Source organism: Branchiostoma lanceolatum, chromosome 8, assembly GCF_035083965.1.
Source record: "Branchiostoma lanceolatum isolate klBraLanc5 chromosome 8, klBraLanc5.hap2, whole genome shotgun sequence".
In the NCBI taxonomy this organism is placed as follows: domain Eukaryota; kingdom Metazoa; phylum Chordata; class Leptocardii; order Amphioxiformes; family Branchiostomatidae; genus Branchiostoma; species Branchiostoma lanceolatum.
In genome coordinates, this window is record NC_089729.1 from 21260791 (window position 1) to 21287552 (window position 26762).

Genomic DNA, 26762 nt, shown 5'->3' on the forward strand with positions numbered 1-26762 from the left:
TTCACTTTTCTTTTATAGTTTTACATTCTATGATATATATAGAATTTAAAATTTGCAGGTTTTAAAACTTCCCCCCAATTATACTTGGTTCAAGCTTGATCCAACTGCATGCTGGGTGAAATGTAAGATAGTGTGGTTTTCATCAACTCGTTTGTGATATATTTCGATTTGTTCACCAAATTTGTGCATTTAGAAACAATATGGCAAGTGTTGAACGGCTGTACAAAAACTTTGGGGTACTTGCTGATGCCAAGGATCAGGCAACACAGGTGAGTTACGCTGGGATAAACTATAACAGTTACAAACTCTACTCTATTGTAAAATACTGACTGCTGAATTTTGCACTACAGGATTGCAGTGAGTGAGTTTGTTTGGTCGACGGTCGCTCGAACAGAAATCATTCAGTATACATGTCATTTGTGAGGAAAAGTCTCACGCTACTTGGCTACAAGCTGACTTAGCAATACTACATAAATGCAAGGAGGTTATGATAAATGGTCAGTCAAAATGCAAATGAGATCTGAAAATGCATTCAAGTGCAAAGTAATGCACCTAGTAGGATAATGAGATTCAATCCATTCAAGTGCAAAGTTATACACCTATACTATAGGTGTGTCTAGGTAATGCTGTAAGCATGTAGCATAAGACCATGGGTCTGAAAATGTAAAACATACATACACCTTGGTGGAAGAAACCCCCATCACAAATGCACAAATCACCTAATCACAGAAGCGAAAGATATGGGCGTCCTCATAATTTTTGTCAGCAAACTGAACTTCATTCAGTAACCACGTTCAAGCCAACGAAGTACTCAATCAGGATATCAGGTCAACTTGCCCTAAATCCAACCAAGGAGGTTATATGATCCAACTCACCCTACTAACTAATTACTACCAAGTCTATATTTGTATTTAGACTCGCCCCTAGAATCAAAGCAAATATCCTGTTAGCATGTAACGTTACATGTATAGAATACTATATGTCCATAGTGCATCCTCGTAGTCTTTGCTGGAAACCTGTATAAAACCTAGCTAGGGGGACTTGTTAGCTAATTGTCAGGGCAAGTTGGATTTAGGGTTTGATTTCCTGACCACACCCCCACCCCCCCCCCCCGCTCCCCGACCGTACGTGGGTTTGAGCAACATCTCATAATCGGCAAAGCCGGGTAATCGGGAAAATTGCGCTGACAAATAGGCATTGCAAATAAGCGGTTTCTACTGTACTAGTACTAGAAGTGAAAGTGGAGGGAGTGAAAAGAGCCATCGGAAAAAGACAGACAGAATTCCATCGACATGGAAAGTCGCCAAAGTGGAAAACCCTCAGGAACAAAGGGAGCACCAAAGTACGTCAAGCGAAAAATTGGTACATGTATTACCGGAACTCTATCCAACAACTTAGAGGCGAAGCCCCTCGCAAATGGTGGGAATGCATCAACAGGGAGCTTGGAAGATCACGTGACAATGTGGGCTCTGCCTTCACCGATGAGCTCTCAGCAGAAAGAATTGGTCAACACTTCTCTGAAGCATGGTGTCCAAGTCAGTCTCTCTGCATCTTCGCACTCCCGTTCGCTGACAAGTGTCCTCACCTGTGTTCCATCGGGGAGATAAAAGTCCTACTGAAGGCCATCAATCCAAGGAAGGCAAGTGGCCCAGGCGATATCCCCAGCTGGATCCTTAAAGAACATGCTGGAAACCTTGCACCCGTCATAACTCAAATGTTCAATGCTTCATATGAGAATGGCACAGTGCAGTGTTTCCGCCATAGGGGCGTCTTCCCGTCAAATGACAGCCTTATGTCGCTTTGGACGGCCTGAACTCAGACATAGGCCGTCCTCTTTAAAAAAAGACAAACTAAATGCCGAGAAATCGGGAAAAAAATACGAGAGGTCGGCATAATTTTTTTGTTTTTCTTTGTTACTGCGGGCGTGGGGACGCTCTATATCGTTGGACATTCACACTCTTTTCTTTGTTGCTATTGTTAAGCTTGCGAAGAATCGATGTCGGTGCCTTTGGCATACGGTGATCTCATTTAAAACCCGTTTTTCAAGACTCAATCGAAGAAAGTCATCGAAGAAAACAAGGAAAAACGTAAACAAAACAATAATTTCGCCCGTGCATTTCAGCCTCTACGCAGGGCGGGAAAACCCCTTTACACTTCAAGCGTTTCTGGTCAATATAGATCGCATTTTGTGACGATTGAAGCAGTATTAAAGCGACCTTCGTTTTGTGACGATTGAAGCAGTATTATAGCGACCTTCGTAACAAATTGATTTTGAAAAATTAACAAAGTCTTTTCTGATCACAACATTCAGTTACTTTTCCTGGTCAATTAATTTTTGCGGTACAGTCAATTAATTTTCGCGGTACGGTCAATTAATTTTCGCGGTACGGCCCTCCCCAAGTGGACGGCCTCTCAGTCGCCGTCTGGCGGAAACACTGGCACAGTGCCACTCATTTGGAAATCGATATCCAGGCCAGTCCACGCATGGTAACATGGATACACAGTTACCTTAGCGGTCGGCATCAGAGGGTTGTAGGCAGAGGTGTGGTCAGCCCCTGGAAGGAGCCAACATCAGGTGTACCACAAGGTGGTGTTCTGTCCCCGTACCTTTTTCTGCTCTTTATGAGCTCAAGAACAGCAGTACGTCTAGTCACCATGAAAGTGGGCTATGCGGACGATGTCTCCATGTCTTAGAACCCTTTCTGTGCTTCAAGCCATCAAAGACAAAACACTTGAGGAAGAGACTTCTCACCTCGACACATGGGCAGACTCCAACAACATGTTGCTGAACGGGAAGAAAAGTCAACTGCTACAAATCTGTCTCTGTAGATCTGTTCCCAGCCCACCAAGGCTAACCCTTGGGGGTGTATGCGTACCGTGGGTAGACTAGATGCAAAAGGTCTTGGTTTCATCCTTGACAAGAACCTTACACTCCAAGAACAAGTCACCTCTACTGTGACAAAAGCATTACCCAGACTGCACTACCTGAGGCTTCTGTCCAAGCAAGGGACCAGCGTTTCTGACTTAGTCGTAGTTTACCTGTCCCTTGTATGCCCAGTTCTTGAATACGGGCATGTCCTCCTTGTTGGGTGCTGCAAGGAACAGGAACGTCAACTAGAGCAAGTCCAACGGAGAGCTATTCACATCATCAGCCGAGCAGGCCGCCGTGATGTGCCTGAACCACCCACCCTCAAGTCTAGGCATGAGGATGCCGCTGTCAAACTCTTCAAACAAATGCTCCAAGATGACCACCCCCTACACGATCTCGGCCCCCCCCCTGTAGATCCGCAGCTACTGGACGGTCACTCAGGAACAAACACAACATCTCCATCCCCCCAGCAGGAACCAAAAGATTACAGAACTCTTTTCTACATCAGGCAATCAGTTTGTATAACAATCAGTAAAACCTAATGTGCAATAATGGGCACTTGTTATATCAGTGATGAACGTTTGGATGTATATATTGATATGTTGTATATTGTATATAGGTGTTCTCTATTTTATTGTAAACATCATCGCCATCCAGACATGTTTTGTCTGTAAGTGTTTGATATTTGAATAAAGAAAGAAGTCATACGTTTCAATACCTGTAGGAATTATTTCTAAGAGGAAGAGTAACGCCACGGTATCAGGATCCAGACGTTTCCCCATCGAGTACTATCCCCATCCAGACATTGACATTATGACTCGTAAGTTAAATGAAGTGTTTGTGATGCGCATTCTGAATAAAAGTTAGAGGCAGACATGTTTGTAACTTTTTAACAAGCTCCTATTACCTAATCTTTCCAACTAGCTCTAAAAGATGAAACACATTCTCATAGCACACCAACTTATGGCAATCCAGTATCGTGGAAAATCCTAACGGTTAAACTGATAGTTGGACAGTTGTTTTGCCTATGGCCCATGATTTCATACATCAACAAGTTGTGTCTGAATGTTGGTCATGTATGGCTAGAACAACGTCAACAGTGTTCAAGTTCAACACAGTGAGTTTCATCAGGTCATCAGCAGACAGCAGCGTTGCAAAATTTAGATTCCAAGCCATTCCAGGGGGGTGAGAAACTAACTCAAAATAGTTTAAGTTAGCATGCCCCCGAACCCTCTAGTTCCCTTGCAGCTCAGAATTTGCTCTGTCCAAACTGAGGGGCATTAAATATCAAATATGTCAATGATTTGTTTTCTTCAAATATATTATGTGAACTTAAACTAAAGTAGTTAAACAATTTACAGGAACTTAAGTTGATAGTTCAAGTTGTGTTCTTGTTTCTTTACAGCATGAGGCAGAATACCTGGAAATCCTGAGTGCAGTGAAGGGTGAAAATAATGTGAAGCGTCTGGCTGCTCAGTTCATCCCACGTTTCTTCAAGTATTTCCCCAGCCTGAGTGAGAAGTCTCTTGATGCACAGCTGGACCTGTGTGAGGATGAGGATAGTTCAGTATGTACATATATGATTTACTGTCATGTGGTATGATTGTACTAATTTGTAGGGATGTCCCTGTAGCTTGACTGGTAGCAGCCTTACAGTTGAGGTCCTGATTCCAATTAGTTGCTAACTGGGAGACCCGGTTCAATCCTGGGAAGGGCATCTCGGTTGGGGCTGTACGTGTCTTTCTTAAAGGGGCACACCCCAGTTAACTTGGGATTTGAATAAACCTCTTGCCAATCACGGCTGCCATTTTGAATTCCTGGGGTCAGCTCGGGGTCATGCACCAAAGTGAGGCTCAGGTTGGTGTGAGCCTATATTGCAATATACATGTAGGTATACTTGTAATCTTTGGTGGTACATTTTGCCCCTCTAAGGTGGAATGCTGTGGTACATGCGTAGAAAATATTGTTGTGGACATTTGGACTTGATTTTGGCCAAATTTTTATTAATCTTCATAGTTTTTGACGGGTCAATTCAGAACATTTAGTTTTGAAGCTTTCAAAGGACGACCGGAAGTACCATCCAGTGCTGAGGGGGGCATTTCCGGAGCTCGCAGCGGGTGGCTTGGTCCCTTGGCCTACTGCCCAGGGTTAGTTTTTGCAGTATTGAAATGAAATTAAATCATGCGTGGTGGAAAATTCCACTGGCACTTCTCTGCATTAATGTGGACGCAGTAAATATATTACCTTTACTCTACAATCATTTGCCTCTTAGAATGCAGAAAATAGCGTTTAAGAGGGTTCAAAACATCAGAATTTTCCAGGGGCATGCCCCAGACCCTCCTAGAAAGCTTGCACCGGACCTTCAACCCTCTGGTAGAAACACTGCCCTGCTACTGACACAACAAGGAAACTTGCTGCCCTACATGTATGTGCCATTAGGCACTACAAGGGTCTGAAGGAACTTTCTTATCACTGATGAATTTTGATTATTGTTGTACTTATAGATCCGCAGACAGGCCATCAAGGAGCTGCCAAACTTCTGCAAAACCAACACTGATCACTTGATACGGATTTCAGACGTTCTGACTCAACTGCTCCAGACAGGTGAATAGCACATCATCAAAAATTCAAATATCTGATCCAACATCAGCCACTCAGGTTATATGAATTGTCCAATCATTTGACTTCTTAAGTATAATGTACATCTGACCTACTCGATTCTGACTCATAGATTCTTGGTCAGGTCAGGGTATACTGTGGGATATACTTCTGTAAATGTTGAAATTTATATGGTGGTTTTGTGTTTGCGTGCTACTCCAGGAACATTTTTGTTCTGTCTTCTGACTGCTTACCCCCTTGTCTAAGGACTACATACAATACATTGTGTAATAAGAAACCAACCCCTGTTCAATTTCGAACACCTCCGTCAAAAACAGCCGTTGACGGACAAGAATGACCGCAGCCACTCAGCTGACAACAATGGGGACTGACTTCTGTTGAGCTTTCCTTGCTCTAAAACTCTTTCAGAACGGGCCAAATAAAGAGGCGATTACATCTTTGTTGAATGCTACATCCATTAATTAGATTTGTTTGACAAAGGGGTGGATGTAGTTGCTGTGAGAGCGTAATGTTTTCGGTCAATGCGGAAGCGGGAGGCGCCCCATAGCATTACCTTGTTGGTGGGCAGGTGTGCCCTGTTGCTGACAAGCAGCTGATGCACGTGCAAAGCAAGATACATATATCTGTGGTGGGTTCCCCTCTGTGTTGGCTGCATGCATTATCGATGCACGCATCAGTTCTTCTGCGACAGGGGTCCGTGGTAGTCCGCGACAAAAAAGTGGCGAATGGGATTCGAGTGTCGAGGTTTGAGTTCACATTTCTCATGATTTGCTGCGAGCTGACATTAAATACCAACACAGCTGAAAAGCGTAAGTATCGGTGTGTTTTTGGTGAAAATTGATTTCGGACCCGAACCTTATTTCCGGATAACCGTCCGCATTGAAGGTAAACTGCCTCGAGTGTTGGCTTATTGTGAAAATCTAAGTGGTAGGATTTTCTTAATAATTGGCTTCTTTATACCTTGGAGTTTTCTCTTTCTGACACTAAAAGTCCTGTCAAAAATTCTGGTGATGTGTTTAGTTCCACGCGAAAATGCCCAATTTTGCGCCTCATTTTTGACGGAAAAATACTTTTTCCCTCTAATATTAATTAAGATTACAGAGGTTAAAGAAACCGAAACTCGGGTTTTCTTGTAGCCAGAAGGATATTCTTCATTCCCATACACAGTTCTTTTGGCTCAGAAGTATTTCCTGGAAGAGACAATCGCTAGACTTGAGGATGTGCAAACTCGAAGACCCAAAATAAACTAGGGGGTCCCCCCTTAAAGCTGCATGATATTTTGTAATAAAGAATTGAAATGCTCTTCTTTTACCGTTACTAATACCCTTTCCACTTTCAAGTTTTCAGTTTCCACACAAATACAGAAGAGACAGAACTCTGAACTAGCGGACTTCGTAGTAGTTGGAATGTGGAAGAAGCTCCCTCCTCTTGAGTTGTTTTCTTTTTCGCTTCGTTTTTGTCCTGAGCATGCATGCAGCCATTGTCATGGAAAACCTGTCACAGATATACGTACCTTGCTTTACACGTGCCATTTCTGTCCTGCAAGCGCTGTTTTTGACGGAGGTGTTCGAAATAGAACAGGGGGTTCTATGTCTTTGATATGGTGTTCGACAGGATCAGTCTATTATGATGTATAGGAGACACCTGTTATGATGAATATGCACAAATGCTAACAAAGCATAATGAAAAGCAGAAAATTACATTACAAATTTGAAAACTCAAAGCCATTTACTGTATAAGAAGAAGGCTTACTAGTAAGATGTAGCTGAAAATTTGCATGATGATTATTGGGAGTGGAGATATCAAAAGTTTGAATTTGATTTATGTCATCTACCAAACCAGATGAGCTGGCATGCTAGTCTTCATGGTTAGTAATGATTCCAACAGAATAGAAAATACAAGTTGTGAAAAGTCTTCAAAACAATGGGAAGATTGTAAACTCAAGTTTATTCATTCTTGTAACGTTAGTAATAAATGAAGTGGTCATTCAATCCCATTTAATGACAATTTGACAAATGAAATGAAAACGTTGTTTTTTTTTCCAGAGGATCCTAGTGAGCTGAGTGTAGTTACCACCGCACTGATTGCATTGTTCAAAGTAAATGCAATGGGTAAGCTTTGCCATTTACTTTCTTAGAAAATCTTACTGCTTTGCTGTGCCAACTATGTTTTCCAGTCATCAAGTTTATTTTCAGTTGATGTTCATTGATCACACATGTCTTGAATTGATGTTGCAGGCACCTTGAATGGACTTTTCTCCCAGATTCTCCAAGGAGAGGAGGCAGTTCGGGAATGTGCCATCAAATTTTTAAGTAATAAACTTCCACTTGACTTGCTAACCAAGGAGGCTGAGGAGTTCTTGCTCTCGGAGACAAAGAAGGTAATTAGGTAATGTAGCACTCAGTGTAGTACCAGTGGATAAACAGATAGCACCCCACAGACATAGACTTGTTCTGGTCTCATGTATTACACAGAGTAGGTACAATAAAAATATCCGGAACAAAATAATGAAAGGCTGCAAAAACCTTTGTTCAGAACTGCCAGAAATTCCGTCACAGTCAACGCAACTGACAAAAAAATGTCAAGTAGGTGAAGTCAAGTTATTCGTAATTGAAAATTGAGTACGTAATTCTGTGAATAGTTTCATCAACTTGGTAAATCATTGCTTAAGGGGGAAGTCAACTACTCTCATTTCCCGAATAAACATACCGGTACGTTTATTTTTTTCAGCCTCGAAATCCACCCAGTACGTTCGTATTTCGGACAGTATGTTTATCAATTTTTTGAAAAATGTGGCGTAGCTAACCAGGGATCCCCCCAAAATTAAAAGTTAAGGTTTTTCTGCCCATATTTCCCCAGTATTTTGGCTCGCAATTCGCTATTTTTCGGCCGAGAGGCGTGGATTCCCCTGCCACTCACGACCCATCGTTTGTGAAATCTTGGCGGTACTCGTAATATTCGGTTGATCTCGCGATGCCACGACAAAGTAAACGTTGTTATTTGGGGTAAATACAACGCCACATGGACATTTCAAAATACAATTTTCATATTAACAATTAACTTTGACAGTCTTTGTTTACATCGTAAACCAAAGCACGCTGATCAGAAAACAACATGCCATCGCATCGGTGTACTGGGAAGAATTCCCGAGCATGTGATTTTATATTTCAAGTACGCTGTCGGCAGTTCAGCGGAAGAATAATTCGATAGACATAGAAGGCAGTTTTATATTTTCAGAGGGTTTGATTTCAAAAATATCCAGAAGATTTTCCCAATAAAGCGTTTTCTAGTGTCAACATGTAATCGGGAACTTCTTAGTATGTGCGGTCTGAGACGCTGAGCTACTTTTACAGTCGAGCTCTGTTCAATATTGTGGGGACTGCCGCAGGAACCCCGAGCGTCTCACAAAAACTTTGTTTTCGATCCTATGGAGCAAAATTTTATGAACATAACCCCCTCTTTTTGGGGAGGGGTGTTAATATTTGTTTTAATTGGGGTAATCTTGAGAAAATATGATTGGGTACAAGTCACCAAGCTACATGTATGTTGATTATATATTAGCCTGGATGCCAGACCCCCAAAGTCTAAAATATCTGTTTTGATAGATATTTTAGAGTTTGGGGGTCTGGCATCCAGGCTAATTATATATTTGATTCAGTATATTATAAATGATATACAACAATTTTCTTTGATGAATTGCTGCTAGTTCCAAGTAGAAAAAGCATGTTTCATGTACATTTTCACTTGTTGACTTTGAAAGCACAGTTAGCCCCTGGTAAGAGGTTGTAGCGGGAAATCTATGCCCAATTTTTTCAACATTACCATTGTATATTTCCAAGCAACAAGGAAGATTGTAATTTCAACAATGTACAGATATGTACACTTATTCTGTTCAATATTTATATGAATGGTTATCAGGCATGAATGAATAAAAAGAACCTACCTGTTTATCATCTTCTTTCCCTTGGACAGCAGTAGCTTGGACGCAGTTTACCTGTCAATTTTGTAATTTTTCGGGGGGTGGGGTATGTTTATTCTGGGGGGTATGTTTATTAGATTTTGAAGATTTGTCTGGGGGGGGTATGTTTATTCCGGGGGGGGGTATGTTTATTTAGGAGATGAGAGTACAGATGGTTCTTCCAATGGATGTCCACATTAAAAGATGTAACACCTGGCTATAGTCTATCATTATCTGGAGGGTACTTAGGGGGTTGTCAGCATATTGGTGCCTATATAATGCAACTGCTGCATAGTTCAATATCGAGTTGCCAATATACTAAAGTTTTAGGATTCAGAAAAAACGGAACACATTCTACTGGACTTGACTTTAAATTAAACAATTCTTTTTACACGGTCACCAAAGCATTGACTAGGTATGCACTCTTCACTCCTTGATGTGCTGAAGTTGCAGCCCTGATCATGACCTGTTGGTTGTACAGGTTCTTGCTGACGTGACCCGGGATGAGTTTGTGACCTTCATGCACGTCCTGGCCAAACTGCAGTCCCTGCAGACGGTCAGTGGGCGGCAGCAGCTGGTGGACTTAGTGGTGGAGCAGGCAGAGCTGTCCAAACCATTCCAGGTCAGGGTACATCCTTAGTGGGAATTTAGAGCTTGTTTTGGTGGAAAAGTTATGAAATCTATATTTCTTCAAACTTTCTTTAGTTTACCAAGTTGATTCTTTGTATGAAATCGGGTGTATTGTAGTACATTGTAATGAGTATTCATGCTGTGCATACAAGACAGCTATAAAACAGTAAGAGGCCTGAACAGATTTATAGTGCAGGTAAAATAGGAGCTTGTAAGGCCACACCAATTTTATTTGTTGCTTCTCCGAATAGCCTGACCTATTTTTACCATTTTGAGAAAAAAAAGAATTGGGTCACTAGTCCCATTCACAAATTTTTACTCACAATTTTACTATTTGTTCAGTTGTAATACTCAATAGCCACCAAATAAGATGATAAAGGTCTGCACTAAAAACTGTGGTCACATTGATCATAAGTTGTAATTTTTCATTTATTAAAACTATTTCTCAATATCAATCCATATATTACATGGCAAAAGGTAATTTTGTTACTGGAATTATAGTACTAGATCAAAGAAAGGGGTTCATTGCATAAGATGAGCCATACAAAGCTGAAACTTGAATAATTCTCTTTATGTTATGTGAACCCTTATCTTTACCGCAGACTATTTGCAAAAAATTTTTTTCCGCCCTGTTGCTCCAATTTTTCTCTCAAACAATCCGAAAAGCAACAAATAGAATTGGTGTGGCCTAAGTATTTCTGATGTCTACCTGCACCTAACCTGGCAGCACTAGTTGCAGTAGTCCACTGTGTTCAGCTGCAATGGTCTGAATGCCCTGCAGTCTTTCTTCTGTACACCTGTCTACAGTCTTTCTTCAAATCTCACCACTTTATCCAGTTCATTGCGAGCTTCCTTAGCTCCCATAGTTCCTGTACCAGTCCATGAGAACAACAGTCACACTAAACGTGGCGAGTAGCAGACCATAGTGACAGTGTATCTTGAATTTGTCATAGAAAAATGTGTTCTACAGCGCATTACTAGTTAGATATTACATGTACTAGGAACATCCTCAATTGTTTATGGATGGAATAGAAAGGAAAGCAAATGAGTGTTGCAGGTAAAACTGTCTGGTGTGGGTAATGTTTTGTGCACTTCAAATTTCCATGTCATGTAATTACTCATGTTTGCTATGTTTTACAGGCAGATGATAGTAACTGTGTAGACAGGCTGATGGACTGTGTAAGACAGGCGATGCCCCTGTTTTCTGTAAGTAGAAAAATTATTTACATAACGATGAAAGACTCAGTTAGCAGATGGGAGAAGCATGATATGCCCTGAAAGCCTGGCACTTTACATGATGATAAGCAATGTACATGTAGGATCATTCTACATTGTACAATGAAAGACGACAGCGCACATCAGGATGAGTTTCCTATTTCTATCTGTTACTGAGTCTTCTGTAATTTTTTGATGCCCAAAGCTTTAAATTTCCAATATGTCTTGTTTGCTACATCTGTGAAACAAAGATTATGTTTTCAATGATATGTTTTTTTGTGGACATGGGTTTGAAATAGTTACCACGCTTGATCTTAGGTACATGTATGTGGGTAGGTGTTGCTATATGTAAGATGCCCGTCATTTGTGGGCCTTCTAGTCTGAAACTGCATCTTTCGTGAGGATATTTTGTTCTTGGTTAATCAGCCTCTCCCTGGCAACTCTTTAAGATCTGGTAAAGGGGCACCATTATCCAGGTAATTCAATGATTCTGGTGGAAAGCCACTATTAGCGGCTTGTTTGACCATTTCTGTCCAACGCTGCTGAATTTCCACAGCAAATGCCAACATTTTGTCAGCTGTTATACATGTACACTGCCCTACCAAAAATGTTGATGGAGCTTTTTAGGGAATAAAAACCATTATCCACTCTATAACAATAGCTGAGAAAGGAGAAACAAGTTTATTTGACTTTTTATTATCAGGGACTGTTTTGTTGTTAGCTTGTAAGAAAAAAATGATGATTTCGGTGCATCATCAGGAGAAATTTTTAACTAGAATCTTTAATATCGATCTTTTATATTTTGACCATCCACAGTAGAACAATATGTTTAATGGCCTGTGTGCCGATTTGAGCTTATCATGAATAAACAAAGGTTCAAACAAACAAAACAAACAAATTACATTCAATGTTCTTTATTTTCCAGAGAAATGTCCAGTCGACCAAGTTTGTTGCGTATGTTTGCGTGTCGGTTCTTCCATGTCTGACTTCAGTGACGTCCTCTGTAGAAGAGCGAGATGTTCAACTGGAAGTGTTGAAGTTGCTGGCAGAGATGTCTCCCTACTGTGGGGATGTGGACAGCACTTGTCTGGCCAACCTGTACACCTGTCTTCTTGTGAGGCTCCTAGATTTTATCATTTCTATTTTATTAGAAGTGTTTATGACACCAATAACACCAAAGTTAAACATGTTTCCTGATTGTGGAGCTCATACACATGCATACACATATGCTCTCACTCTCCTAAACCTTCAACCAAAGCACAGAAATCGACCCCCAACCAAACAAGTTATCAAAACCTTGCACTCTTTTGCATCTATAGTGAACTTGTTTTAATGTGCCTGGAATAACAAAGATCTGTCAGAAAGAGAGCTCGGCTGTCATTCGAAAAACGTAAATAAGCAGTTGGATTCAATGCAGTTGGATTCAACAACTGTATCATTGAATATTGCGAGAATTTGCGAGAGTAATGCTCTACAATCTGCAGTATCAGCAAGTATGGGCAGAGGGCAGAGCCACTATTGTATTTCTATGGACGAAGTATAAGTGTTGCTAGCGCTGTTGTTGTTTTAAAAATTTGCGGAAGTGGTGAATGGGCCACGCTACTAAGCTGGATTTTCTTTTAATTCTTCTTTACTTTTTAACAATGATTAGTGTTGATTTGATTATATGAATGACATCTGCTTGCGCATCAATTTTTGTCCGTTTCAAATAAAAAGTTTTGGGCCATACTGTGAATCGTAAAGAGCAGCTGCAAAATGACAAAATAAATGCTGTAAATTTTTTTTTTAATGTTTCAGAAGATGGATACTAATGTCGTAGAATGCCAAAGTAAATTCCAAAGTCAAAGAAAGAACAGAAATTAAGAATCTATATTTCAGTATACCGGTGTTTGATTTTGTTCAACCTTCCTGACCACATAGATTTCAGGATGAACTTTGTTTTTTGCCAAACAATTTTTTATTCGCACGCTCGCATCAGTTTTGGGGTCCCCAGAGGATGCCATCCATACATGTATAATCAAATAAACATGGCCTTATGTAATAAACAAAGTTTATAAAAATATTTTTACAGTAAGATAGGAAATGGACAATGAGATAGACTATTATATCTAGACAAAGTGATTATTACATATTGTAAAGTTGAATTCTTGATCATTTACCTGTCAATTTTCCGATAGGTAATTTTAATCTTGGGGTTCTCTAATTAGACTTTGAAAATATAACATCCATTACCAAAATACCGCCACTAATCATAATACCGCCAAATCTAAAAAGTGATCAATTTTAAGAGATCTACTCGTGCAGCAACAGTGATTTCCGAGGTATGCACACTTCAGACTTCAAGGTATTTAACACACTCTAAGAAAGGCCTCAATAACGAGGCATTCAAGAGAAACGAGGTCAAATGCTTTTGATCCCTTATCATGACAGGCGAGCGCGTTGTGGGAAGAACATATCATCACGCCATCGCACGTTGTTCGCTGGATTTGCATATAATAATCGCACGTGCTTCAAGCTCGAGACGATTATTTAAACAACAGCAAAATAAAGTTTCTTTTACTGGCCTTCAACTCGTGTCAAAGTGTGATCTATCGTCAAGAACGGTTGTTTAATCGCCGTAACTGCGGTTGACCTGGCGCAAAATAGAACGTCGCCATTTTCATTTTTTTTCGCCCGAGACTGGCTCCTCCCCCGTATTGCGTAACAGGAAAATTCCCGCGAAAATCTCGGCGAAACCAATAGTTTGCAGGGGCGGATGTAATTTCTACAAAGCACTGAGAAATGTTTTGCATCTACATGCATCACACTATATGCATGATATCTATAGATGAATTTTTCACCAAGGAGCAACAGTTTATAGTAGGATTATGAACCCTTCTATTGTTCGGTCCCAAACCGCGGTTCCAACAATTTGCACCCCTCCGCTGTAACTGGGGACCCCACGCGTACGTCGATACCATTTGTATTAGCATGGGAGACGAAAATTAGTAATAAAGATTTACTCAGGAACCAATAATTCTTCTGTGACAAATAGCTAAAGAAAATGTCTTTATTTGTATGGCACACTTGGGATTATTCCATAACTGGATCCAACATTGCCGCCGCCGGGCCTCACGAGAGAGCTGCTCCTGATTCACGCCCAGTGGCATAGTAGACCTGCCGTGTCAACTTTAACCCTCAAGATATCAATTACGAGGGGTGGTGGGCACGCGGGAGTAGTTGCGATCTTGACGATCTTAAATTTTTTGATAAGACCAACAATTAATACGACCGTTACACTGAAAACGAAGCCGCCATTATGTGAACTGAACCATAGTAGAACGCCAGACGTAAGTTTTACGTGATAGCAGTTGTGACGGGCTACAGTAAATCAAAATTCGCAACAGTTAACATCCGTTTTCGAATGATTTTTTTTATCCCCGGACATCGTAGTTTATTTAGGGCACGCACTACCCCGAAAGAAAGGAACAACAGCTGATGTATAATGGTGAAAAATGGGGAGATAATTGCGGAGTTTCTTCCTGGCGGTATTATGGAACCCCCTTCCGTGCGCACGCCCGTTTTCGGTGCATTTCCGCAACATCTTACGATTGCGATATTTCGTTTTTAGGAGATCAAGAGAGACAAAAAAACATACACAGCATAAGTGGCAAAGGTAAGCTATAACATCGACATGTAACCAGGAAAAAATAATGAGTTGCTCCCTTGCTAAATTAGTATCACTTTAGAAACTGCAGTAAACGTGGCGGTATTATGGTAATGGATGTTACCCAGTGAGGTGCTTTTATTCTAAGAGTAGAGGTACCTTTATGTGGGGGATAAGAAAAGTGTACAATGAAATGTACTAGTACTAACTCTTGAAACAAGAGATAAAGCAAATGGTCTACAAAAATAAAGCAATTGGGTGTTGAAAAGGAAATAGCCATGTTACATGTGAATGTTATAAGTTTATTGTGGCTTGCGTTTTTTTAAATTTATATCATTCAATTTTTATTTTGAAAGAAAAATGCCTTGAAGAAATACTGTAAAAGGCTGTGTAACGGTACTTACTTAATTCTAGAAAATCAGTGAATTGTGTCTATTAGGTAGGACAACCTAAAATTCCAATGGGCAACCTAGCTTTCTCCCCAGGTTGCACTCCGGGCAACCTGGCTCGAAAAAGTATTTCGCACGCTGTAATGGAAACAAAGGTTTTTGTGGTGGTTTTAAGTTTACATTGAAGTGGTCAGCATGAAAACATAAAACCATTCCAAAATTTTAAGAATTACAGTATTCTAAAAGCAACAAAAGCCATTGTTTGGATATCAGAGTAAAAAATGTCTGTGCTAGATGTGAGGCAGGGTGCTAGATATGGGGCAGGGTGGTAGATGTGGGGCAGGGTGGTAGATGTGGGGCAGGGTGCTAGATGTGAGACAGGGTGCTAGATGTGGGGCAGGGTGCTAGATGTGGGGCAGGGTGCTAGATGTGGGGCAGGGTGCTAGATGTGGGGCAGGGTGCTAGATGTGGGGCAGGGTGGTTGGATGGCGGTTAGAGGGTAAAGCTGTGGAATGCACAATACTGTCAGGCCAGATAATAAGTCATAGGCATGTTTTGAAGGATGCCAAAATGCAAACGGTTACGGCAAACAAAACCCATGGAAGCATTCACAACCGGCGTGTGAAAAAGCCATTGTGCCCATATTTATCTTGTATAATATAAGATATACCTAAGCAACATTGTGTGCAAGTTTATGTAATAGTGACTACAGCACCTAACCAATACCACTTCTATATATCAAGCTTACACTAACTTACAGACATTATAGATTTAATGTAAAGAGGCCGAAAGTGCAACTGAATTTTGCAAAAACTCAACAGTTGTACATGTAGTACACTCTTTGGGCACAATATATGCTAAAGACAATTGGTATTGATATTTTTTTTTAGAAATTATGATCTTGATTTACACACTCATTTTAAGGCAGATTATGAAGAGTACAGGACTAGATGCACATGTAGTGATGCAGATTTGTATCATAGATACTTACATGTATCTGTCTTATATAATGTAGACAAAAAGTCTCTTATACTGTCATATCAAAATTGATAGTTGATTGCTTTGCTGAATTTTTCCCAGGAATATATGCCGGTCCCTCCAGCAGAAGTTGAGAATGAAGAGAATGGGTCGGTGCAGAGTGGTGCTGAACCCCAGCTACAGTTCAGCTATGTGGAGTGCTTGATGTTTGCATTTCACCAGGTAGCTCGCAAAACACCAGACTTCCTCACAGCCGAGGACAATGCTGACAGACTGAAGGACTTTCGTACAAGGTGAATTAATAGTGTTATGTATGGCTCTTGTTTTTTTCTCCAAGTACCTTTCTACAAGAGGGCATGTCCCTGTGGTGTAGTCGTCTGCGCCTCTGTCACTTACCATGTCTGGTTCAAATTATGAGGAGCCAGAAGGCCTGAGTTTGTGCCCGGGTAGGACATGTCTGGATAAGAGGCGCACCAAGTCATGATTTAGATGATGAATGGTTTATTTTGTCAATACATCGCTGCCTCAGCGAGGCTGAAATACATATCACTGACGAGTCTTGATACACTTTGATAAAAGTTTTGATGCACATTAAAATCTGTTACGCATTAAAATGTAATATGAGCATACATTGATGGACCTATTTGGTGACGAGGAGATACACAATAAGAAGTTTACAGAACATGTTCTTCTGAGACTTCTATGACAGATGACATATAAACACTGCATCATATGCCATGGTTCATTAACCTTATCATATATGGGATGGGCGAGTCTCTATATCTGTCTTATACTTAATAGATCTGAATTTGTCAGAGTTTCTGGTGGTCATTCTATTACCATCTTCCATCCTCGGAGGGAGCAGATCTGGGTCAATAGTTATTGGCAAACTTTACACACAAGTCTACACGCCGTTCATGAAGTGTCTTTAGGCCTGTGTTACCTAGTGCCGTTGGGTAGTCTGTGTACCGAACACCGAGGATTGTTCGAAGCGCCCTCTTTTGAACCCTCTCCAGCCTTACAGTCTGAATAGTGGTCAGTCAGGTGGTGGGCACTTCATAAAGCAAACAACCATGGTTTTACATTTGTCCAGATTAAGCAGCATATGTTTGTTCTTTGACCAGTCATTAAAACAGTCTAACTCCATCAGATTCTGCATTGTCGACGGTGTGGTACATCTCCATGACTCAGCCAACTATTTCCATCGTTCAGATGCTGCATTTCTCATAGCGTCATCAAACACGACCAGGAAGATCAGTGAAGCCAAGAGTGTGCCTTGTGGGACTGACCACATGAGAGTTTCGATCGGATAGTTGACCCTCGTAGCAGACTCTCTGATGTCGCTGTGTTTTAACAAAAGAAGTCACAAATCCAGGGGATAAGTGTACTCCTTGCTCCTACGTTGATCAGTTTCTGTACCAAAGACTTTATAAAAATGATACATACTGAAACAGTATGGAAGTTAGACAGACTCCACTGCCAGTAGACTAGCCCCCTGCTGCAGTGATTGCACTACAGTGTGGCCCAGGGCTATGAAACTGAGATGGGCGCCGCTCTATACACCTTATTCTTTCTACAAGACTATAATTTATGCAAAATTTCATGATGACAGTCATGATGATAGCATGAAACATTAGAGTGCCACTCCTCTCTTTTACAAAAGTTGTTCCTCCTCCCTAATGATACGCTGTACAATGCTAATATTTTTATCTCCATGAAAAATGGAGATATTGTTTTTGGCGTGTTTGTGTGTGTGTGTGTTTGTGTTTCCGGACTATTGTAGGCAGCATAACTCAAGAACCTCTGGATGGATTACGATGATATTTAGTATGTGGGTGGGTGTTGTGAAGCCGAAATTCAAGGTTGATTTTGGGCCTCCTGGTATGTGACCTTGGTACTGCAGCAGAACTTCCGTTTTTGTATATTTTGACCTGGACATGCTGTGGTCTTGATTTTTGGGTGGCAGATAGCTTGTGAAGTAATAAAGAAGTGGTGTAGGTTTGGGGCCCCCTAGCAGCTTGCTCTGGAACTGCAGTGGCGTTATTGTGAAAATCTTCTAAGGAGAATAACTGAACAAAAGGACGACGGATTTCCATGATATTTAGTATGCAGGTAGCTTATACAGAGATGTACACAGTTATGTGCAAATTATGCTAATCGACACTTCATTTGCATAACTAATGAGAAAAATCTATATATGCAGTGTTTTCCATTATAAGACTCAAATACATGTAACATATGTAGTTTATGGCAAGTGGAGCATCAGCAGATACCAATTATGCAAATAAATTCCTAATTTGCATAATTTATGCAAAAGTGCCAGAATTCAACCTAGTGGAAAATGATAGGACTGACAATATTGCATTATGTCTAAGTTAGATGAAGGTGTTTATGAACAAGCATATATTATGTAAATGTGTAAGTCATTTGCATAAACAGAATAGTTTTTTTTTTAGATATGAGGTCGTGGAACTCTTGTTTTTGGCGTGTTTGTGTGTGTGTGTGGTTGTGTTTCCGGACTATTGTAGTCAGCATAACTCAAGAACCTCTGGATGGATTACGATGATATTTGGTATGTGGGCAGGTGTTGTGAAGTCGAAGTTCAAGGTCGATTTTGGGCCCCCTGGTATGTGACCTTGGTACTGCAGCAGAACTTCAATTTTTGTAGCTTTTGACCTGGACGTGCTGTGGTCTTGATTTTTGAGTGGCAGATAGCTTGTGATGTAATAAAGAAGTGGTGTAGGTTTGGGCCCCTATCAGCTTCCTCTTGAACTGCAGGGGCGTTTTTGTGAAAATCTTCTAATGAGAATAACTGAACAAAGGAACAACGGATTTCCATGATATTTAGTATGCAGGTAGCTTAGATAGAGATGTATACAATGATATGCAAATTATGCTAATTGGGACTTAATTTGCATAGCTAATGAGGAATATCTATATTTGCAGTGTTTTCCATTATCAGACTCAAATGCATGTAACATATGTAGTTTATGGAAAGTGGAGCATCAACAGATACCAATTATGCAAATAAATTCCTAATTTGTATAATTAATGCAAAAACACCATAATTCATCTAATTGGAAAATTATAGGCCTGTTAATATTGCAACATGTGTAAGTTAAAAAAGGTGTTTATGACCAAGCATATATTATGCAAATGTGTAAGTCATTTGCATGAATAGAATTGTTCATGGAGATATGAGGTCGTGGAACTCTTGTTGTAAAAGGTTCATTATAGTGATTTTGTTCAATACACGGCAGCCTTTTTTATATCTTTTGAAATTATTTTTTGGTGATCTTCTTTAAGATAATTTAATGAGAACCTCCTTCTGTGGGCCATCTCACATTTTTACAGCATCATAATGCATCAGCCTGCCATGAGAGGCAAGTTCAGGTGGTAAACCTCAGAACAGCATTCCTTTTTCTGCCCTATCATAGCAGTTTTGTCACAGTTTTGCCTTTAAAATCATGTCGTAGGGGTTGTATTCGTGAAATTGGCATTTACTGATCGTAAAAAGACCCCAAATCACCATTATTTTTCCCATCACCTGAGCACTTACAGTGACATACAGGTCATTGACCTCTGCAAACACGCTATCTGACACGCAGAGCAGTTAGGGGAGTTAGGGAATAGCCGAAATGGGCGGGGGGCTGATTGGCCAGGCTGTTCCAAAAAGGTAAGGACACCGAATCAGGATGTTGGAAACTGCAACTTTGCCCTTAGTTTGCGGTTAAAAATGTAACATCTTGTGGGAAATTGCACCAGAACACGAAAATAGGGCTAGATATTTAACAAATCAGATGGTTATTTTTTTGTAATTTCTTTTTTTTTTATATTGCTGCGGCATGCCTGTTTCCTACCTCAACATTAATTCACCGGATTACATTAATCCGCCACTTTGAAAAACAGCTGGTTTGAGAGATGTCTACTAGTGTTGCACCCCCAGGGATGCACAGTTTAGATGTACTGGAGTGCATTATATACATGTATACTGGGGGACGTTGAGTTGAAGATCTGTTTGGACGTACACATATCTTATCAGGGTGGCAGAAGTATGTACGGTGGTGGAATTGTGTTAGTAGATGTTGATTTTAAGCTTACAAAATGTGTTTCATCAATTTCACGTCATGCATGTTCAGTATTTTTGGATGGATGAGGTTTTTAAAACTTTTTTGTCCATCCCAACAAGCAAATTTCTGTCCTGGGATAGAGGGACGGGTCCTGGAGACAGCCCTGACTGCAGTACACTTTCCTATCTGGCATTGCACATTGTCAACTTTCTCAATGTGAGCCAGATGACACTTGAAACTACATTGTTTTTTCCTTGTCTAGGCTGCAGTTTTTTGCCAGAGGCCTTCAGGTGTACATCAAACAGCTCCGTCTTGCTCTACAGGGGAAAACTGGGGAAGAACTGAAAACTGCAGAGGTATGGACCTCATCCATTGTTACACTGTTGCTGTTGTGAAATCATTTTATGAACTCCTCACTCACTCACTTAGTACAAGTCACACCAATTTAATTTCTTGAAAATTAATGAAATACTGTAGGAAGGTGATGATTCTATATGGGCAATGGGTTGTTGCCTCATAATGCTTATTGTAGTGACATAGTACAGAGATATCCCCATAGCTCAGCTGGTAGCAGCCTCATAGTCCAACTCCTTGGTCCAATTAGTTGGTAACAGGGAGACCGGTTGAGACTGCGCACATATTTATTGGAGGGACATAAAATGGGGATCCTTCGTTCAAGGAGATGCCTCATGCACTTAAATAAAGTTTAAAGGGGAAGGAACCACTTCCTGTAAAAATGTACCCTGCTACTGAAACACCAAGGAAACATGCTGTCTGTATGTGCTACTAGGCACTACAAGGTTCTAAACAAACAAACAAACAAGCAAATGGATTGACATGGTACAATGATTTCTTTTCTACCACAGAACAAAATCAAGGTGGTAGCACTGAGAACAACCTCCAACATCAATGTACTTATCAAGGTGAGCTAGGTCTGAAATTTACAAAAGGTAGAGCCACTGAAATATTCATCATCATTATCATTGCTTAAATCTTCTATTAATGTGTACATTGTACAATATAGTTGTACTGTGCTGTCTGACAATGTTTAATCACCGTTAATGACCAGTACTGCCCTAATCAAAGAGGCGTTACTGTGACATAAAGTCTGGCCAGTGATCTGTAACCACCAAAGGAACCACAGAGCGACCAAAGTAATAGAAGCCAATTTAGATTAATGCTGACATTGTTAAAAAGTCAGATTCCCATCATTCTTACAACTGTGGATTAATGGTTGATATGAATACAGCTTTCTTCTTCCTTTACCCATGCTTACAATGTTATGGCAGTATTATCAATTATAGGAATAGAGGCTTGTGATTGGTCCCCACAGCCTGGCAATATGATAATATCTTCAAAATGGTTGTCAATATCAATAACAAGGATTGAAATTTTGTTTTTAGATAAACATGTGTTTTCATCTTTCTATGGCTACATGTATGTATGACTTCTAGATTTGATAGACTGACTCTGTCATGTTTTGCTAGTGACCAAACCTGGGCACACAGGTCACAAACCTGCCCGATTGAAAGTAGCCCAAGAAGGATTTTTGGGGGTGCAATTTTTCCACTTTACCAGCTAATTATGGCATGGTTGTCTTAATTACTTATGATTTTTGGTAACTTACTTTAATTTTGATTGATCTTCCTAGGATCTGTTTCACAACCCACCATCATACAAAAGTACTGTAGGCCTGTCCTGGAAACCAACCACGGTAAGTACACGTTGTCTTCAGAACCACACTCAGAATGTTTTGTGTTTTGTGAACCCACACCACTCTAAACAAAGTAAAATGTTATCATAACTGCTTTTTATGTGTTTTTTGTTCATGATATGTTTCAGGGCTGGAAATGCTGGGTGTATACATGTGTATATGCTCTTTTTTGCACCTAATTTTTGACTCTGGGTGCACTGGTACACATCTAAATATTTTTGTAGGTTATGTACATAAAAGTACTATATTTTGTGCACTAGTATACAGTATATTCTGTAAGCATAAAAAAATAATACAACCTTTGATATAACACTTACTTATGCTACCCGTAGTATGAGGGGAAAGTATGTTTTTTGCTGTTTCAAACAATTCTGTAGCACAGCATCAGTACAATCATGGAAACGCTTATTCACAGTGCCATGGTTTTGTTGGTCACACCGAAATCCTGAATATAAAACAACTGCACGCATTTCCAGATATACTTTAGGTTATAAGTAAAAGTATAAAGTTTTACTTTAAGTAAGTGTCAAGTATTACATTTGTAACTAGTCAGATGTTCAAACTCTGAATAACAGAAGTAATATGATATGATTATGTTTTGTCTCGCAGAAACCATCAGCTGACAGTGAGGGGTAAGTACACTCTACCACCATCATCATATTACTGACTACTTTGGGAAGCTGGTTGTACCCTGGAGATCTGACTTTACATTACAACAGAATTTCTCTTAATAACCAGACTGGGTGCAAGCTTCATAGAAAACAGAATGTCATTGAAACAATGAAAGTAAGTACATTGGATTTGTGATGCCATGAGGAGTTTGTTTTTGACCACCCTTGTTGTTGTTACATGTACATACAAGGAGACTTACATGTATGCACTTAAAAGTGTATAAGAATAAACCCATAAGAATAAACCCATATACTGGGATATTCATTTCTTCGGACTTGTATCCATACAGAACAAAGAGAGCAGGCAGCGCAACCTCTGTGCAGGAAACTGTCCCTGCTAAAAGAATGGCTTCCCGCCCCAAGCACAATGAGCGCTCCCTGTACCATCCACCAGGGGGCAAGTACAGTGAGCGGGTTGGCAGGGCTCCTACAGGTGGGGAGTTCAGTAAGTACATGTAATATCATCTGACAGTCCCAAAAATAGACCGATCCTGACTGCCCAGTACATGTACAGTTTGCTGTTTAACCAATGATAGTATGGTGGTTAGAGGTTCAGCCAATAAGAGAGTGGCTGCATGTCCATCCAATGGTTGCATTTTTGTGTTTTTTATTTTGCATTCTATGTTTTGATAGAGATGGTTGGGGCTATGATATTGGTCTTTTATATGACCAGATTTAGTTGTACCATTTGGTAGCCCTGAAAAATTTGCTCACTTTTTTTCTGATACGAATTTGAAGAAAAACAACCAGAAAAGCTACTTGTTGATTTGGATGCAGGCTTCACTTGTTGATTTGGATGCAGGCTACATTTGTTGATTTGGATGCAAAACAAAATTGCATTAATTTGACCATTCTGACATTATTTGATTGAAAATAACATTACATACCCTTTTGAATATTGATCTAAGTTTTGAGATATTAGCACAGGGGCCTTATATTATAAGCATAACCTTTTTTTCTGCTTGACTATTCCATTGCATCATGGTCACCCCAACCAATCGACCTCTTCAAAACTCAGATTCGAATCAGCCATGACCCAACAAATTGCTTCCTAGCTTGCTTTAACGACTAAATCTGGCAAAACAAACTCGCCAGTGAGATGCTTGAAGGTGCCATCTTTTGAAAGATGTTTTCAGATTGACAATTTTGGCACTTTGGAAATGATAGAAGCTGACCTCGATTTAACGCTTAAAGAAAAGTAGCAGAAACTGTTTTTTGCGATGAGCTTCTATCATTTCCACTGGCTGATTTAAATCTGAGTTTCAAAGAGGTTGATTGGTCAGGGTGAAGTTGTATACTGTATGGACTTTGAAAATGTAACTGGTTTGAAGGGGCTTTAAGTGAATGGTATACTTGTCCAATCTATCTAAATTTGTTCAAAATTGTGGACATTGTTACATCATAATTACATATAAAGCATGTACTTTGGTCTCTTAGATGCCAACCAGTGGGGCTTTGGACAGAGAAGAGGTGGCTGGAGAGGACGAGGCCAGGGGCTTGGGCGGGGCCAGTATTGAAAACCTTCTGTAGATGGTGAAACATGCAGGCTACCACGTTCAGTAGTAAGGGGACCAATGTAAGAGTAGGCTGTAGCTGCAGATGGAACGTTGTTGTACAAGTGACTTTTTATGTGGTTTTATATATTGCATTTAGACTTTGTGCTTTCACTGCCTCTTGTATTACTTGTAGGTCTTTGTCCAAAAGAGCAGTGAGATTTTGAGGCAATTTCTCGGTTCACCGTGACTACTTTGTGACTTAAGTGCCAGATGTGGAGATGGCTCTGTATACAGAAGGAGAACAAAAGTTGACTTTTCAATATTATTGGTCATCATGTTGTCTGCAGTCACGGAGTGTTCCATCATCTTAATTTTATTCATTGATGTTATGACTGACCTCCTCATGTGTTATTGAAAGGTGAGTAGCCACGACTTCATCTACTCTTACCCAGGATAGTGTGAGGGGGGGGGGGTGATAGTGTCGAGGATGCAGCATGGACTTCCCTCTCCCTGATCCTTGACCAGGAATGGCTGAAATCTAGATGTACGTTTTAGTCGATAGTGTGTACCTTAGGTGTGATATGTTGAAATGTTCTTGTGATTATTAGAGACTTGGTTGTAGTTAGAGCCTGTTAGGAAAAGATACTGCACCTACCTACCTAGTAGTCCCTTGGCCTCTAGGTTGTTAGGGGGACAAGGTAGCAATGAAGATGGACAGCTGCCTCAAGACTTTGCCTCCAGATACTGTGGTACATACTAAACTGTAGAAAAGTGTTGCATTCATTGACATTCTGTAGACTGGTAGTCTGTTTCCTGTTTAGTCCTGGTATGCTCCAGTAGTTTCTAATTATTCATGTCATTTCAAGAATTTCATATTTTGTACCCAGTACCATCAATACATTGTGAACATCCACAGAAGCAGGTTGAATTCATATTGGGATGTTATCAGCACATACATTCAAGGAAAAACTAGTTCAGTGACTCATGTTGTTAATAGTCATGATGAATATCTATGTTATGGAGGCAAAAGGTCAGAAGACATCTGTCAGTCTTGGTTTGTTGTTTAGGTCCATTTGAATCTCAAATGTATACAGCTGTTTGATAGACTTCACAGACAGATACACACATACTCAAGCATTCATGCACATAAACACACACACCAGGCCAGAATCTACTGTACATGTAGACAGACCCACCAATGGCATTCATGGTGTACATTGTGCTGCAGTTCTCGTAAGTTACAGGAAAAGGCTGCATCTTGGCAACAAGCAAGTTTTTAAAACACCTGGGGCTTGTTAGGTTTGTTCAAAATCCTTGTATATGGACATCTCATTTTCTGAATGTACCACTGTGACAGATACTAGCATTGAAATAAAGTTTCCTTTGTGTGCAAAATTGGCTTGTGAAGTGCTTGTTTGTGACGAGTATTATTCAATAAACATAGACATTTGTATAAAGTATCCTAAATAAATACATGTATATGTACTAGATGTTGATCTAGATAAATCAATTACCCTTTGCAGGCACACAGAGCTTACACAACACTTGGCTACCTCCCTAAAATAACACATGCTTAGAACAACTTGTGTTATTTAAATTTAAAAAAGAAACCATATTGCATACAAAAATTGTCATCATTTGACAAAGGTACGAAACCCTTGGGTCTAATGTTTGTGTAATCACTGCAGCAGGGGGCTAGTCTACTCTAGTGTTTCTGTAGACTACTTTTTTGTGTAAGTCTCTCTAATCTGTGATGCAGAGCACTGGAAGGAGAAACATTCAAGTCGAGGATGATAATAGGTTCCACTGGCACAGTTCTTTGATGCAAATGCATCTTCACGTTTTCATCATTGTTTGCAATGAACACCTGTCAGGGAAAGATACAGAAGATACAATCACATTCAATAATCTTAAAGGAAGACCTGATATTTTGTCCCATGGGTTACACATTTGGCTCTGTCCACTCGTTTTTAAGACATTTTGAGTAACTAGGATGACATTACCATATACAATGCACATGGGTGTACTGAGATGTTTTCTGCAATGTTTAAGAAGAGTCAAGGAGGTAACTCCGTGGACAAGGCATAAGAGATATGGCGCCATGTGGCCACCTTCCAGCGGAAAAAGAGGAAAAACAAATAAAACTAGAAAGGCAACATTTGCATGAGCAAATACAACATGTATCGTCCATTTCCCTCCCCTTGCACAAAGCGACTGTTCACCCCTTTGCAAAAATGGAGCATTCCAAAGTAACGTTTAACTATTATAAAGTAAGACCATGTAATGACCATTGTAAACATCAATGCTGTCCAGGCTAACATTTATTGTATGTCAGCAATATAATGTTGGTATTTGAATTAAGAATTGAATTGTAGACCAGTCTGAAATGGATCTCTCCTAATTTGAAAACCTATGAGAGGATGGGCTCTTCCAGGCACCCATATTCATACTGGACCCTTCAAAAAACACCACCAAAAAACCTGGACCTTCTGGACCTTTTTGATAAT

The 26762-nt window shown here is 40.1% G+C and overlaps 1 protein-coding gene across 2 annotated transcripts; it reads left to right on the forward strand.

Annotated features, from left to right (window-relative positions):
- The first annotated feature begins 92 nt into the window (after positions 1 to 92).
- On the forward strand, positions 93 to 25650 carry LOC136439594 (apoptosis inhibitor 5-like). Of its 2 annotated transcripts, none has more exons than XM_066435032.1 (15): positions 93 to 269; positions 4275 to 4436; positions 5374 to 5473; positions 7534 to 7599; positions 7726 to 7868; positions 9928 to 10068; positions 11217 to 11282; positions 12217 to 12405; positions 16407 to 16597; positions 20637 to 20730; positions 21241 to 21297; positions 22026 to 22088; positions 22698 to 22720; positions 23050 to 23204; positions 24197 to 25650. In XM_066435032.1, exons 1-15 carry the CDS (start codon positions 201 to 203, stop codon positions 24274 to 24276), a joined length of 1599 nt encoding a protein of 532 aa, XP_066291129.1. In that variant the 5' UTR covers positions 93 to 200; the 3' UTR covers positions 24277 to 25650. The 2 variants fall into 2 exon arrangements, with proteins under 2 accessions (XP_066291129.1, XP_066291131.1); XM_066435034.1 differs by having other exon boundaries at positions 23050 to 23192.
- The last annotated feature ends 1112 nt before the right edge of the window (positions 25651 to 26762 follow it).

Coding starts and splice junctions, on each gene's coding strand:
- LOC136439594 (XM_066435032.1), top strand. CDS start 201: ATGGCAAGTGTTGAACGGCTGTACAAAAACTTTGGGGTACTTGCTGAT. Junction 5,474..7,533: donor GACTCAACTGCTCCAGACAG/GTGAATAGCACA, acceptor TTTTTTTTCCAG/AGGATCCTAGTGAGCTGAGT. Junction 23,205..24,196: donor TCCTACAGGTGGGGAGTTCA/GTAAGTACATGT, acceptor TTGGTCTCTTAG/ATGCCAACCAGTGGGGCTTT.